The 16003-nt window shown below is 42.9% G+C and overlaps 1 protein-coding gene across 8 annotated transcripts in view; it reads left to right on the forward strand.

Moving 5' to 3' along the window:
• ARHGEF3 (Rho guanine nucleotide exchange factor 3) overlaps window positions 1-16003 on the forward strand; it is a 349457-nt gene that overhangs the window by 300628 nt on the left and 32826 nt on the right. For all 8 annotated transcript variants that reach the window (XM_058439116.1, XM_058439113.1, XM_058439114.1 and 5 more), the window contains one exon: window positions 1020-1127. In XM_058439116.1, coding sequence (XP_058295099.1) covers window positions 1020-1127 — 108 coding nt within the window. The remainder of the gene's footprint in view (window positions 1-1019; window positions 1128-16003) is intronic.

Consider the following 16003-nt stretch of genomic DNA (forward strand, 5'->3'; position numbering starts at 1 on the left):
TCATTGCAACCTCTGCCTCCCAGGTTCAAGCAATCCCACGCTTCCCGAGTAGCTGGGATTACAGGCACCTGCCACCACGCCCGGCTAATTTTTGTATTTTTAGTAGAGACGGAGTTTCACCATCTTGGCCAGGCTGGTCTTGAACTCCTGACCTCGTGATCCACTCACCTCACCCTCGCAAAGTGCTGGGATTACAGGCATAGGCCACCGCGCCCAGCCAGCCTGTTTTTTTAATTTATGTAATTCTTGTCTGCAAAGTCCTTGGAATGGGTAGGCTCCCTCCCACCTATCAGCCTGGTTTGAAGTAACTTGCAGATTTGCAAATAATGTTTTATGTGGAGGTGATTTTCAAAACTTGTGGCTATATATAGTATAGAAACCGATGTCCGTGGTAGGGCTCTTTCTCTGTACATTTTCTTTTGCTGTCTGGTTATAATTTATAAATATATGTGCATTTCAAATATGCTGTAGATACAAAGATGTTTTCTTAAGAGCGCAGTAATAGAACTTCTTTTTTTAAAATCTTTTTTTAATTTAATGAACTAAGAAAACAATGTTGGTGCTGTGGGAAAGCCATTGCATAAGAGTGGCTTTAGGCAAGATGGGGAAAAGGTTTTTAAAAAGATGAAACCAGAAGCAACAAAAGACAAGGTCATTGGGTGAGAAATCAGAGGCTGCTTTTCTCTACAGAAGGGGTGGGGAGACTGATTCTACTAAGTGGAAGCTTCTGAATTAAAAGCTGGCAGATACTGGGGGTGAGGGATAAGGAGCAGATCCTGCTCCTTTTCTGTCTTCCCAGATACTGCCTCTGTTGACATCCCTGCCTGCCATTTCTCCTTCCCTGCCTCCTAAGCCAGGTCATCTCCATACAGCGAGAGTGAGACGTGACACTTTATATTCCATAGATCAGTGTACAGCCAGTACCTCGTGGAGTGGAACACAGTTGTATGGTGGAGTTATGTTGTCTTTGCAATTGACCTTGACATTTTACTTTTTTTTTTTTTTTTTTAACTCTATAGGAGCCTAGTAATAAACGGGTCAAACCCCTTTCCCGAGTCACGTCACTAGCAAACCTCATCCCGCCCGTGAAGGCCACGCCATTAAAGCGCTTCAGTCAAACCCTGCAGGTAAGAAGGGAACACAGGGCCTATGGTTGCAGGAAATCATGGTGTATGGGAGGGAACATCCCCAGCCTACCTAGAATTTCCCCTGGTTTCAGAGTGACCTGAATCAATGCTTATTTCAATAGAAGAGCGCAAGTGAGGAGACTTGGAGGAAGAAAGATGTTTTTCAAGTTGCAGTCAAGGGTCATGCAGAGCCAGAGCTGTTGTAGTTGGGCCTTTCCCCACAATTGTATTTCAGAGTTATGTGCCCCATCCAGACATACTCTCACGTGATTTTTTTCCTGAAATATCTATGGGCCTCCTGAGGAAAGCAGCACATGATGTTAGCTGGAGGGCAACAGAGCCTAGTAGCTTCAACCAGGGTTGGCAAACTGCATTGGGTGGAGAAAATCCAGTTCACCACCTGTTTTTTTTATGGCTCACAAGCTAAGCCTGATTTTTACTTTTTAAAATTCTTGGGGGAAAGTCAAAAGAATGGTGCTGTTTCGTGACACATGAAAACTACATGAAATTCAAATTTCAGTATGCATAAATAAAGTTTTGTTGGAACATAGCCATGCCCATCTGTTTATTGTCCATGGCTGCTTTGTACTATGGCATAATTGAGTAGTTGTGACAGAGACCATATTGCCCACAAAGCCAAAAATATTTACCATCTGGCCCTTTACATAAAATGTTTGCTGACCCTTGGCTTAGAACGAGGACCTAAGGACCTCGGAGTGGAAGTACCTCGGGTTCTAACTTCGGCTCACCTTGGACAGGTGACTTAACATCTCTAGGTCTTGCTTTTATTTTTTATTAAAATTTTTTTTCCCATACTTCGTCCTACAGGTGGGTCTTGCTTCTATTCCTTATGAGTAAATTTGCCATGATGCCACCAAACCTTCATGGAATCATTGTAAAGATGTACAAGACAGTGCATTTAAAGGGCATAGCATAACTCCTTGGCCCTTAGTTAGCAATCATTAATCTTCGAATTAGTTAACTAAGTAGTAAATATTAGCTACTATGATAGTTTTTTAGTTAACAAGTAGTTATAATTGTTCTTAAACTGTTGATGAATTGTATCTTTCAAAGTGAACGTTGAGATTTATCCAAGTCCTTGGACCCAATTTGATAATTATACAAATTTTCTTTTAGATTGAAGCCCACAAAAAATATGCCATGAAAAGGCTCACCTGGTTTAGCTGAGCAGCAGTCTTGAGTCTGTGATGTATTTGTCCTGAATACTTTTGCTTGGCAATATTTTATATCTCTGCTTTCTGAGTCTTTAAGAAAACTGGGCACCAGAACCCAAGGCATGCCTCATGCTGTGAAAATCCATGACTCGAGAACTGTTTGAGGTTCTCCCTCAGCCCTTTCTGTCCTTGCCTGCCTACCATATAGCCAATATGTCATGACTCCACATAGCCCAAGTGGTTCTTGCCACTTTCCTGAGATGCGCTTCCTCTCCATTGCTTTTCCCCTGCCCTGCCCGTTCCTCTGTTAACTCTGTTGCAGTTTCTCCTGAATGAATACCCCACCTAATTAGCTATAGGTTTGGGTCTGTTTCTCTCAGCACTTGGGCCTCTGGATCCCTGGTTAATCCCCTGATCCCTTTTGTGGGAGAATGGAGGAAAGAGAAAATCAGGTCGTCTGGGAGAGCAAGACGAAGGGCTTTGAAACTAGTGAAGAAGGATGTGTTTACCTTTTCTCCCTTGTGACCAGTCCTTCAGCCCTCTCGACAAGTTCATCGCAGGCATCCCCTGGAAGATTCATCACCACCCTAGTCCTGCACATCTGGTCTTTCACTGAGTACTGCTTTTTGAAAATTCTTTAGAATGTCTACTGCATTTCACCCTTTCCTCTCCATCCCAGTGGCTGTGGCTCAAGTTCACCCTGCAATTATTTCCTCCCTTGATTGTGAGACCTCCAAATTACCAGCCATCTCTCCCCATTATTGCTCCCAGGACAGTCCACCCTCTGCCCAGGAAGGCCCTCATTCATTCAATCAGTGTTGAATGAGCCCTCATCAGGCATTAGGCTCTTCCTGCCCTCATATTACTATGTTCCAGATATAATAGAATTGCCTTTTGGTAGGTTTGCTGCAGTGCTGTGTTCCCACATGGCAGTAATGAGCTAGACCTAGGCAGCCAGCCAACCATCACCTACAAATGTCCCCACCTCTCCCAACTGCCCTTCTAACACCTGGCCCTTTACTCTCCGTCATTGCCTTGCCTAGTTGGTAGGCTTTTTGTGTTTGTGCTCCTGGGCCTAGGATGAACACAATCTGTGCCTCCCACTACAGCCCAGCCCTGGCTGCTTTAAGATCTGTTATCACACCTTCAAAATCTTTCTTTTGGCTTCCTAGGCTTCTCAGGCAAAATTTCTTTCTTCTGTTTCTGGGGTTCCTTCACAGGGAACAGTGCAGGAAACATTTGCTCACCTCAGAAATTTACATTGACCTAGAGAACTGGAACAGAAAGAAATCAAGCCATGGCTGAAATCCAGCAGACTGAGGCCAAACAAGGATGAGAAAGCCAGACCCAAAGGAGGATCTGACATGTGGAAATTGGTTTTTAAAACCTCAAAGATTTTTTTGGCAAAATAATTTTTTTTTTTTTTTTTTTTTTTTTTTTTTGAGATGGAGTTTCACTCTTGCTGCCCGGGCTGGAGTGCAATGGCACGATCTCAGCTCACCGCAACCTCCACCTCTCGGGTTCAAGCGATTCTCCTGCCTCAGCCTCTCAAGTAGCTGGGATTATAGTCACCTGCCACCATGCCCGGCTAATTTTTTGTATTTTAGTAGAGATGGGGTTTCTCCATGTTGGCCAGGCTGATCTCAAACTCCTGACCTAAAGTGATCCACCTGCCTGGGCCTCCCAAAGTGCAAAATAAGTTTTTAATTTACTTTTTTCAAATTCCGTGATAAATAGCTTACTCTAAGCTTTATATATTGGCCAGAAACAACCCAGCAGAAACAGAAGAGTTATTCATAATGGTAATGTACATAGATATGGAGAGAATTGAGCAATGTGCTTATGTTTGAGTGTGTCCTTGGGGGGACAGTGAATGGAAATACACCCCTCAAGTTGTATGCAGAGTTAGCAGCCATGTTTGCAGAATGATTTGCAAAGCATGGAGAATGCCAGCTTGTCCCCACATGTCTTCTTGTAACTCACCTTGGTGCACATGGTGCAACTTCTATGGCATTATTTCCAGCCCTAGCATCTCAATAATAGTTTCCCTCACCAGCTAGACTGAGAGAAGGTGGTAATTGATATTTTATTTTATTTATGTTATGTTATGTTATGTTATGTTATGTTATGTTATGTTATGTTATGTTATGTTATGTTATTTATTTTCGAGACAGTGTCTTGCTCTGTCACCCAGGCTGGAGTGCAGTGGCATGATCGCGGCTCACCTCCACCTGCGCCTCCTGGGTTCAAGTGATTCTCCTGCCTCAGCTTCCCGAGTAGCTGGGATTACAGGTGCCCAGCATCACACCTGGCTAATTTTTGTGTTTTTAGTAGAGACGGTTTCGCCATGTTGGCCAGGCTGGTCTGAGACTCCTGACCTTAGGTAATCCGCCACTTCAGCCTCCCAAAGTGCTGTGATTACAGACATGAGCCACTGTGCCTGGCTGGATGCTGATTTAATGGGCCTGGGAGCAGTAAGGATGAGGGGGAAGAGCTGGCCCCATAAGGGTGCTCAGTGGGCTCACTTCACATCCTCTCCGATCTTGTCTAAGTCTTGGTTCCCTTTCCAATAAGGGAGAAACAGAGAACAAAGAGTGTATCAGCTGCCCCAAACCTCTCAGCAGCCATCCATTACCCATATGTGTGTATTATTTATGCCTTTTCTATTCCAAAAATGACTCAAGGCTGTAATTGAGCAGCTTGGTTCTCTGTTGCAGTATTCCTTTTCCCTGGCTTCTGACACCTTAGAGACATATATATCCCTTTGGATATTCAATTATGTCTCTCAGGTTGGATTCTTTTAATTATAGAAGAGATGACTTAAGCCCAAACACGGTGCTCTAATCAGTGCTGGAACACTTAGCAGTCCTTCCTCTGGTTCCTCGGGAGACCACAAGTTAGCCCAGGAGGATATCAGGAGAGCTCTGGGCTGGCAGCCACTTCCAAAAATGTTAAAAGCCCAGTCACACATGTGAGTGGTCCTTGCAGCCACAGTTCAGCAAGACACTGCAGGATTTGTTCTCTCTTGCTTCCTGTGCCCATATGGGCTGGGGGCTTGTGCCCCAACACAAAGGCAGCATTTGTGGACGCTGGGGAGGGACAGCCTGACTGCATGGCGCTCTGTCTGCTTCTTACCAGGAAGGTTAGCACTGCCGGTAGACTCAAGCACAGATGTCTGGATCCCTCTGAGCCTATAAATCCCCTCCCTGGCCTGCCTGAGAGGAAAATCTGGCCCAGCTCTGAAAGGGGCCCTCATGCACTCCTCTGGTGTGGAGTGACGAAGGCGAGCTCGCCTTTGGCCAGTCGCTCCCTGAGCCCTGCCTCTCCCTGTCCACAGCTGTGCACGGCTGCTGGACTCATTTGAGCTGAGTTCAGCACATGCTGTGGAATGTTGTGTTCATGATGTTGTGATGTAGCCCCTCATTCTCTTTGGACTTGCACTTTTTCCTTTTCCATTATAAAAATGAATATTCATTATGGAAAAATGCAGAAAAGGAGAAAGCGAAAAAGAACACGTATAGTCTTCCAACTCCAAAACAATCCATTAATAGTTTACCAATTTCCCTCTAGCACTATTCTAGGCATAGGTGTAGAGCTCACATACTCTGAGCCTGGTTTTGGGTTCCTCACAGTCTATTCAGCCTTATCTCTGTCTGGGTGATCTGCTCACTTTTAGGTTAAAGCCTCCCACAGTGACTGTGGATGATCAGTTTCTCTTGCATCTCTGTCGGTCTCAGCCTCACACATTTCCAAGCTATGCAGTTAGGTGCACAAATGTTCAAATTTGTCACCATTATAGCCCCCTGTGGGAGTTGCACCTTTTATTAGGATTAAATATTCCTGTTTATTTCCTTTAAAGCTTTTTGCCTTGGATTTTGTCTTTTTTTTTTTTTTTTTCATTTTGCTTAGTGTGTTTTGTTCCATCTCTCTATTTTCCTCCTCCCTTTGTTATTTGGCTGGGCAAGGAGTTTTTATTTAGCTTAGGGGGAGTATTATGTCACAGTTATTCTTGGAAAATATTATCTTTATGGGCTGAGTATATATTATTCTACATAACCAATTTCCTATTAACACGTATTTAGGCTGTGAATATTTTTATATTAAATAACTCTATGTTGAATTTTTTAAATGCATTTGTCCTTTTCTTTAAATTACCTTCTATTGTGCTTTCTTTTCTGATAATATAACATCATTTAAATATTGAGGCCGGGTGTAGTGGCTCACACCTGTAATCCCAGCACTTTGGGAGGCCGAGGCAGGTGGATCACCAGAGGTCAGGAGTTCAAGACTAGCCTAGCCAACATGGCGAAACCCCATCTCTACTAAAAATACAAAAAATTAGCCGGGCATGGTGGCGCATGCCTGTAATCCCAGCTACTGTGGAGGCTGAGGCAGGCAGAATTGCTTGAACCCGGGAGGCAGAGGTCACAGTGAGCAGAGATTGTGCCATTGCACTCCAGCCTGGGTGACAGAGTGAGACTCTGTCTCAAAAAAAAATATATATATATATATATATATTTATATATATATATATATATATATAGAGAGAGAGAGAGAGAGAGAGAGAGAGGATGGGGCTGGGCATGGTGGCTCACACATGTAATCCCAGCACTTTGGGAAGCCGAGGCAGGCAGATCGCTTGAGGTCAGGAGTTTGAGACCAGCCTGGCCAACATAGTGAAACCCCTTCTCTACCAAAAAATACGAAAATTAGCTGGGCATAGTGGCGCATACCTGTTGTCCCAGCTACTTGGAAGCTGGGGTGGGAGGATCACTTGAACCCAGGAGGTGGAGGTTGCAGTGAGCTGAGATCATGTCACTGCCCACCAGCGTAGGCAACAGAGTGAGACCGTCTCAAAATAAATAAATAAATATTGAAAAATATAGTGAAGCACATAAAAGAGAATAAAAGTCACTTGTAATCCTACTTCCCATCACCAAAAAACTTCCATTAATATTTTGGTACATACTCAGGCAATCTTACCCTTTACTATACTTGCATGTGCATTTTTTAAAACAAAATCACTATCACACTGTATATGCTATTTTTTTACTCCCTTTGGTCTTACCAGTATAAAATAACTCTACAATAGAAGAGTATTTTTCATGTCATTAAGTAGTTTTCAAAGACTTGATTTTTTTTTTTTTTTTTAATAGAGACAAAAATTTCACTATGTTGCCCAGGCTGGTCTCAAACTCCTGGTCTCAAGCAGTCCTACCACCCTGGCCTCCCAAAGGGCTGGGATTGATTATAGGCATGAGCTACCACACCTGGCCACAGACCTGATTCTTAATGAACTCGTATAGCATTTCATCAAAAGAATGTACAGTTTAGTTAATCACTCTCCTGTTGTTGAACATTTGTTTCTGTTTTTTCATCATTATAGATAACAGTGCTTTCAGCATCCTGATCATGTGTATGTCTGAATTTCTTTCTTTCCTTTGATTATACTCCTAGAAGTGGAATTCTGGTCAAAGGGTGTGACTACTAAAGGCCATTGATACAGCAGGGCATCTGTTCTTGATGTGTGTCAGTTTTGGATAGAATTGCTTCTCTGTTTTCCCATCTAAATCTAGACTTCCTACATTTCTCCTTCTCTTTTGCCACAGTTTTTTTCTTTGCTGTGATATCCTGCAAGATAGCTCTTCCCAGGGGCCCCTTGGGTTTTCCATGCAAGCCATGGTGATGTCTTACTTATCTTTGTATCCACAGTGCCTAATACTACACATTACTTAGGATGTGCTCAAAAATTAGTACTTGCTACTATTATCACTGTTATGACTAGAAAAGGCAGCCATTGCTTTTCCTAAACTCTCTCCAGGGCCTGGCAGTGGCTGCCAGCCTAGTGATGGGGCCCTGCCCATCTCCTTCAGCTGGGCCACTTCATAATAGAATATGTGTCCCCTCCCCCAGTTGTAGCCCCTCCAGGAAGTATTGCTATGGCAAAGAAGGGTTTCTAGCAACCACAGCCTCTCATTGCTCCATCCTCTGGCCCTTAAATCAGGGAGTTATTTTATTCAACCCAGATGCAGCATGAACATATGATAAATTAGTGGTCTCCATTAATGTTCTTTGGATCTACTGTGTTATTTATTCTGCCTAGACTTAATGGGGAGATAGTCAATACAGAAAGGTAGGTAGTCCTGCTGTAGAGAATTGTAAAAGTTCTCCTTGGTAAAAGTTGTCTAAGGTATATTAGCAAGTGGGGGAAGAAAATTGGGGGAAAGTTCAAAACCACTGTCCCAATTAATAATATACACCCATATTAGTATATGGATAGGATAAAAAACCAGGAACGTCAAATTCTTTTTTTTTTCTGTTGTCTCTTGGGAATACAATTATAAGATACTTTTGCAGTTCTTTTGTTTATTTTGTGTTCTCCTCCTTTTTTCCCCAGTATGTAAGAATTACAGATGAATAGAAAATAAATGAGATGGGCCGGGCGCGGTGGCTCACGCCTGTAATCCCAGCACTTTGGGAGGCCGAGGCGGGCGGATCACAAGGTCAGGAGATCGAGACCATCCTGGCTAACACGGTGAAACCCCGTCTCTACTAAAAAATACAAAAAAAAAATTAGCCGGGTGTGATGGCGGGTGCCTGTAGTCCCAGCTACTCAGGAGGCTGAAGCAGGAGAATGGCGTGAACCCAGGAGGCGGAGCTTGCAGTGAGCCGAGATCCTGCACTCCAGCCTGGGCGACAGAGCGAGAGAGCGAGACTCTGTCTCAAAAAAAAAAAAAAAAAAAAGAAAATAAATGAGATGGAACTACTGATTTTTTTCATTATATATTTCTGTTATACTTGAATTTTTTAATATGTATTACCTTTGCAACCAGATAAAAATGAATAAGGTTAGAAAATCTTCTATGATAAAATACACTACAGAGAGTTTAGCAGTGGCCTGAGGGGTTGTCAAGGAAGGCTGCCTAGCAAGGGTGGAGGGATTTGGGTTGGGCCTGGAATGGCTCACAGATGATAAGGATGAAAGGGAGAAAGCATTTCAGGCTTAAGAAGGGAATATGGGATGGCTGATGCCATCTAGATATAAGAAATAATAAGTAAGAAATTACCCAAGCATATGTGCTGACTTCCATGTCTGGCAACCATGATTTCCTTCTCCAAGGACCTCAAACTTTGTCCCTTGGTCCAAGGTCATAAGTTTTCTGTAACTCACTTATTTGGCTGACATGGAGATGAGCTTAGGGGTGGATGGCACATGTGTGTTAGGGAAAGCAACCAGAAACCAGACTGTCTTTTAATGGGTATCCAAGGGAGAGGATACAGTCATGGGTTCTTAGTTTCTCTTTCTAGTTGGGCCAGTAAAGCCCCTTCCTTATCCCTCTTTTCCGCTTATCACTAGAAACAGAAACTAAAAACCATGGTTTCAGGCTGCTAAAAGCCTAAAATAAAAAGAACAACAACAAAATAAGGCGAGTTGGACAAGCTTGGAGAGTATAGCTGACAAGTTATCTGTAGTCCATCTCAAGAGGAATTCCTGATTCTAAGCTGTTCTTTACTATTCCTGGAGTAGTAGAATATTACTGTTCTTTACTGTTCCTGGAAGCCACTGTAAATAGTTGATATTGGGCCGGGTGCGGTGGCTCACGCCTGTAATCCTAGCACTTTGGGAGGCCGAGACAGGCGGATTGCCTGAGCTCAGGAGTTTAAGACCAGCCTGGGCAAGATGGTGAAACCCTGTCTCTACTAAAATACAAAAAAATCAGCTAGGCTTGGTAGCAGGCGCCTGTAATCCCAGCTACTCAGGAGGCTGAGGCACAAGAATTGCTCGAACCCGGGAGGCAGAGGCTGCAGTGAGCTGAGATCATGCCACTTCGTTCCAGCCTGGGCAACAAAGCGAAACTGTCTCAAAAAAAAAAAAAAAAATTGTTGACTGTTGTAATTTAAAGCTTGTCATTTTTTATTTAGTAATAACATTCATTAGTGTAGTATCTATGATGGACCAGGTTCTGCACAAAGTACCTTATGTTCATGGCCTCACATCATCTTCTCCAAAACTCTGCAAGATAGGATTCATCACCACTTATAGGGAGAGATCTGAAGGTTTAAAATTGTACCCAAGGTCACACAGCTGGTAAGTGCCAGAGCTGGGATTCCGTAGGGTGTTCAGAGTGCCTCTCCTGCCGTAGGCTTATCACAAAAAGTCAAAGTTTGGTCATCATAAAGCCTGAAGTTTGCCAGAATTTAAAAATAGTCACCAGACTTTTGAGTTGGAGCATCCCACCTCACTGCTGTTCACCTTCTGTGGCAGGGAGAGTCATCATTTCCATTTCAGCTTGTGGAATATTTTGTCATTAACATTCTCATGCAAAAGCCGTTTTATGGGAGCCCAGTGAAAATGTTGGGCCACTGCCCCAAGCCTCTGGAAGCTTTCCTAATTTTGGACTTGCACTATGCAAATTGTATAATATTTTCTCCACACCTAAGCCAAATATTTTCTTCAGCTTTTCATTCATTCTACTCAGAATATCTCCAAGCTACAAAAGGGTTTCTTGTTGTACTGAGTCTTTGAGGTTTGACATTCATTGATTATGAATTAATTGGGTGCCCTTTTACCTTGGTTTTAATGTGCGTCAATCTGAATCAGATTCTAAATATGTGGTTTTATGTTTATTGCACCATTTCTAACTCAGTGTTCATTGTCTTTCGCGTTCAACTGACTGTGTTTCTTCTTAGTTAATATTTCTTCATTAAAGAAAGTCTAGAAAATAAATGTAGAGAATTAAAAGATGAAAATAAAAATCAGCCAGGTGCAATGGCTGACACCTGTAATTCCATAACTTTGCGAGGCTGAAACAAGAGGATTGCTTGAGGCCAGGAGTTCAAGACTAGCCCGGGCAATATAGTAAGGCCCTGTCTCTACAAAAAATAATAATAATAATAATAATAATAATAATAATAATAAAATCAAAAAATTAAAAATAAAATTTTAAAAAGAAAACAAAAATTATCCATAGTCCCACCATCCAGGGGTGTAACCCCTGTTAACACTTTGTTGTATTTCAAATTGGGATCTTTCTTCTCTCACTTAACTCTGCATGTGAGGCTCTCTCCTTATCATTAAGCTTTTCTCAAAAAGAATGTTTCTTAACAACCGTTTAAGGTTCTCTTTTATTGTTGCAGAGTAATTTGTTTAATCTCTATTGTAGAACATTTTAGGCTGTTTCCAGATCTTTTATAAACAACAGTGTCCTGCTGAGGGCTTTTCTTTCCCTAGGAGTTATCCTAATGGAAGTCCCTCTAGGAGCCATTTGGTCCAGGTAGTTCAGAAAGATGTGTCTGCTGTTTGCTAATGAATGAAAGCACGTATAAACAAGCACTAATAGTGGCAGTGTGGTCTGTGGTATGACAATGATAGGTAACTACCATCCCTGCTGACCGAGTGCCAGGGACTTGGCCAAGCCTCTTGTGTACTTTATCTTATCCAATCCTCACTACAACTTTGTGAGGTACTTATTACTATGCACCTTTTAGAGATGAGGAAACTGAGACCCAGAGAGATGAAAGGTCTCTCAGCCATTGAATCAACTTGAAGCCATGACTGTTTTACTCCAAAGCCTATGTTCTTCACCCAGATCCATGTTTTGGAGTCAAACCATTGCACTCAGTTCCTATTCCAACACTTAACTTGTGCCAGTCACTTACCACTCTGCTACTCAAATTTCTCGTCTGTTAAAAGGAGAAAAATACAAGAACGTGCCCAATGCCTCTCCTAGGATTAGCATGAGGGTCAAATGTGACAGAGACCACACAGCTGGGAAGTGTTACTTCTCACTTAACATTAATTTCTGTAACGGAGCCTCATAGGAGACTCCTCCAGGATGCTGTTGGTTAACATTTTCCTGTCCTGGCCATTATTGCTGTGCATTTTGGTTTAACCCACCGCAGTGGCAACATAGGAAAGTGTTTTCCTCTTACAGTCCCACCCCAACCTCCAATCCTTGATAATAAACCGTCTGCTACAAAATAGCAATATGGTTAGGATGGTAAGTGTGGAGAATTTCCTTGGCTTGAATACTTTATTGGACCATGTTATCTGTGGCTGTGGAAAACGGTTTTTGGAAAGGGCAAGGGAGGACTCCGCTGAACAGGCGGCATTAACAAATCAGATCTGTCCCATCATGTCTACCTGCTGGGTTTACATTTCCTCTGACACGTGTAAAGCGCACATGCCACCCCCCTTCCCCAACCCCCGACAGTCTGTTTTGCATCTGCAGCATCTTTTCCACATATCCAGCTTGGGCATAAACATGAGCACCATTGTCTCTGTTTTATGGTCATTGTTGTTTTAGCTGCCAGCAATTATGAGATTTCAGTTTTTGACTCATTTGCTAGGCCAGATTCCCTCATGGAAACTCTTGCTTGTCCTGGAATATTTTTCACTCCGGTCCCAGCATCCCCACACCCAGGGAGATCTATGTATGTACTTCTGTTTTTATGTGGTCCTGCCCAAGGCCAGGTCCCTCACTTTGAGGTGGGCCTTTCCTACTTACCGTGGACTGGCGTTTCTCACCCCAGGAACATTTGGCAATGTCTGGAGATGTTTTGGTTGTCATAACTGGGCTGGCTATGCTGCTGGCATCTGGTGGTTAGAGGCCAAAGATGATGCTAAATATCCTACAATGCACAGGAGAGCCTCCCACAATAAAGAATCTCTACTCCAAAATGTTGTGATGGCCAGGTTGAGAAACTTTCTACAGGCCAAGAAGTAAACTACAGTTCATTTATTTGGGCACATGTACCCCTCTACACTATGAATCTTATCCTAGGGCAATTAGGGTAGGATATTGGTTAAATATTGGGGCAGGGGGGTTGCCCTGAAATAGACCAGACTTGGATTGTCATTCTGACAGTCACCTTACCACCGGGTTTTAAATAATAAAGCACCATTCATTAGCTGTGTGACCTTCAGCAAAGTGTCACCTTCTCTGAGCCTCAAGTTTCCTCATCTGTAAAGGGGACAGAATCCTTACCTCTCAGATAAGCAGGGCTCCAAAGCTCTCCTCACAGTGCCCAGCACATAACAAGCATAACATTTAATCATTAAGGAAAAGTTGTTGAGATCTTACTATATCAGTGAATTGAGCAGGTAGATATGCCTGCCTTCAAGGAGTTTACCTTCTATTGGAAGGAAATAGACATGAAAGAAACATACAAACCTATAAATACAGCACATGTTGAATATAGAGAAAAATAGAGAAGGGCAGAGGGTGTGTAGATGGACAGTGGCAGGGATGCTGATAGGGATGTGGCTGTTCTTCTCTCTAAAGAGGCATCCTCTTGGAGTTTTTTTCTTCTAGTAGTAGTTGCCTGTTCCTCCCTCAACTCTAGTTCTCGCATATAGTTTTTCCCAGTGGTACTGATGATGGGTTCAGGGGTAGCTCATGGTATGTGGTCAGTGCTGTTATGAACACCCGCCCATCACCCAGGTGCTGTCCCCAGACCAGACCAGCTGCTGCCCCTTTTCCCCGGGGCCAGCCAGCTGCTGACCACTCACTGGTTTGGTATTCTTTTATTATTATTCTTTTTTTATAGAGACAGGGTCTTGCTACGTTGCCCAGGCTGGTATCAAACTCCTGGCCTCACGTAATCCTCCCATCTCAGCCTGCCAAAGTGCTAGACTTACAGGTGTCAGTAACCTCACCTGGACAAATGGTTGGCATTCTTTATTCCTCCCTTGGGATTCTTCTTTCAACATCCAGTCCCTTCTGAGTGGAGTAAGAAAAAATGTTTCTTTTAATCCAGCCTAATTAAAGGTGTGAATTTGAAGTTTGATTGGTCAGAGATCAGCCATTGTTCCTAGAACTGAGCAAATGCATTCTCTCTCTCTCCTTAACTAGATTTATATTCCTAGAAGGCAGGAGCTGGATCCCATCTCATTGAAACCTCCCCAAAATGCATGTCTTGCATGTAAACAGTAGATGCATTCCCCATAGTAGAAAGCTCAGGCTCTGTTGGAACCAAACAGATCTGGTTTTGCATCTTAGCCTCCCTCAACCTCAGTTTCCTCCTCAGTAGAATGGGAATAAACCCCCAACCTGCAGGGTGGTTGTGAGAATCAGAGACAATATATCAGAAGTGCTAAGTGTAGGCAAAGCACATAAAAGACCCTCTGTGATATTCCCCATAGTACCCCGAGCCCAGCGATCACTAGGGAAACGCAAAGCAAGAAATTCGTAGTGATAGAGCTCACCTAGTACAGCTTACTGCTCTCTTTTTTTCCCATGCCGCAGCAGAAGACAATCTCCAACTCTCTGGGAAATTTTTAAATAAGTTAATTAAAGTATGCTCAATCTCACCTTCAAAACACAAAACTGAAATTAAGGTATAGTTGTTTAACCTCTCAGATTAATAATACCTTGTTGATGCGAGTGTGAGCAAAGTGTACTATTACGTACCTATCTGAGGAATATAAAGTTGAATAGCCTATTTGGAGGTCAACTCAGTGGTACATCTCAAACATTAAAATGTTCATACTTCTTAGACCAAGGAATTCCACTTAAGGAATTCCTGCCTTTTAGAAGTATCAGCACAAATACACAAAGCATGTTCACTGAGGCACTTTTTGTAATAGCCAGACACTGGAAACAATTTTAATGTCCATCAGTTGTGGATTGATTAAATCAATAGGTCTGTCCAGACTATGGGAGGGATACTAATTCTGCAGCCATTAAAAAGAATAAGTGAATTTGAGGTAATGGAAATGTTTTGGAACTAAATAGAGATGGTAGTTGTACAACCTTGTGAATATACTAAATAGCACTGAATTGTTCACTAAAAAAATGGTTAATTGTATGCTGGGCACAGTGGCTCATGCCTGTAATCCCAGCAGTTTGGGAAGCTGAGGCAGGAGGATCTCTTGAGACCGGAAGTTCAAGACCAACCTGGGCAACACAGCAAGACCCCATGTCTACTAAATTAAAAATAAAAAAATTAGCCAGGCACTTGCTTAGCAGTGGCACTCATCTATAATCTCAGCTACCCAAGAAGCTGAGGTGGGAGCATCACTTGAGCCCAGGAGTTTGAGGTTACAGTGAGCTATGGTTGCACTACTGCACTCCAGTATGGGCAACAGAGCAAGACCCATCTCCACACAACAAAAAAAGTAATCGAGTTATGTAAATTTCACCTCAAGATACTGTCAAGTAGAAAGAGAAAACATTCTCGGCCGGGCGCAGTGGCTCATGCCTGTAATCCCAGCACTTTGGGAGGCCAAGGCAGGTGGATCATGAGGTCAGGAGATCGAGACCAACCTGGCTAACATGGTGAAACCCCATCTCTACTAAAGATACAAAAATTAGCTGGGCGTGCTGGCGGGCGCCTATAGTCCCAGCTACTCGGGAGGCTGAGGCAGGAGAATGGCGTGAACCCAGGAGGCAGAGCTTGCAGTGAGCCAAGATCGTGCCACTGCACTCCAGCCTGGGCAACAGAGTTAGACTCCCTCTCAAAAAAAAAAAAAAGAGAAAACATTCAGTTTTCTATGAATGTTAACAAATGCATGGACAAGTTTGGAAAGAGCTAGAACAAACTTAACAGTTGTTACTTCTAGGAGATAGACTTGGGGAAATGAGGGCATTTGTACTTAATTTTATACACTTTCGTAATGTATGAAAATTTAAAGTTAGCATACATTATTTTCAAATTGGTAGGGGGAGTTTAAAGTTAGCCAAGGACTGAAAATATAAC

This window comes from Hylobates moloch, unplaced genomic scaffold (genome assembly GCF_009828535.3).
Source record: "Hylobates moloch isolate HMO894 unplaced genomic scaffold, HMol_V3 SCAFFOLD_5, whole genome shotgun sequence".
Lineage (NCBI taxonomy): Eukaryota > Metazoa > Chordata > Mammalia > Primates > Hylobatidae > Hylobates > Hylobates moloch.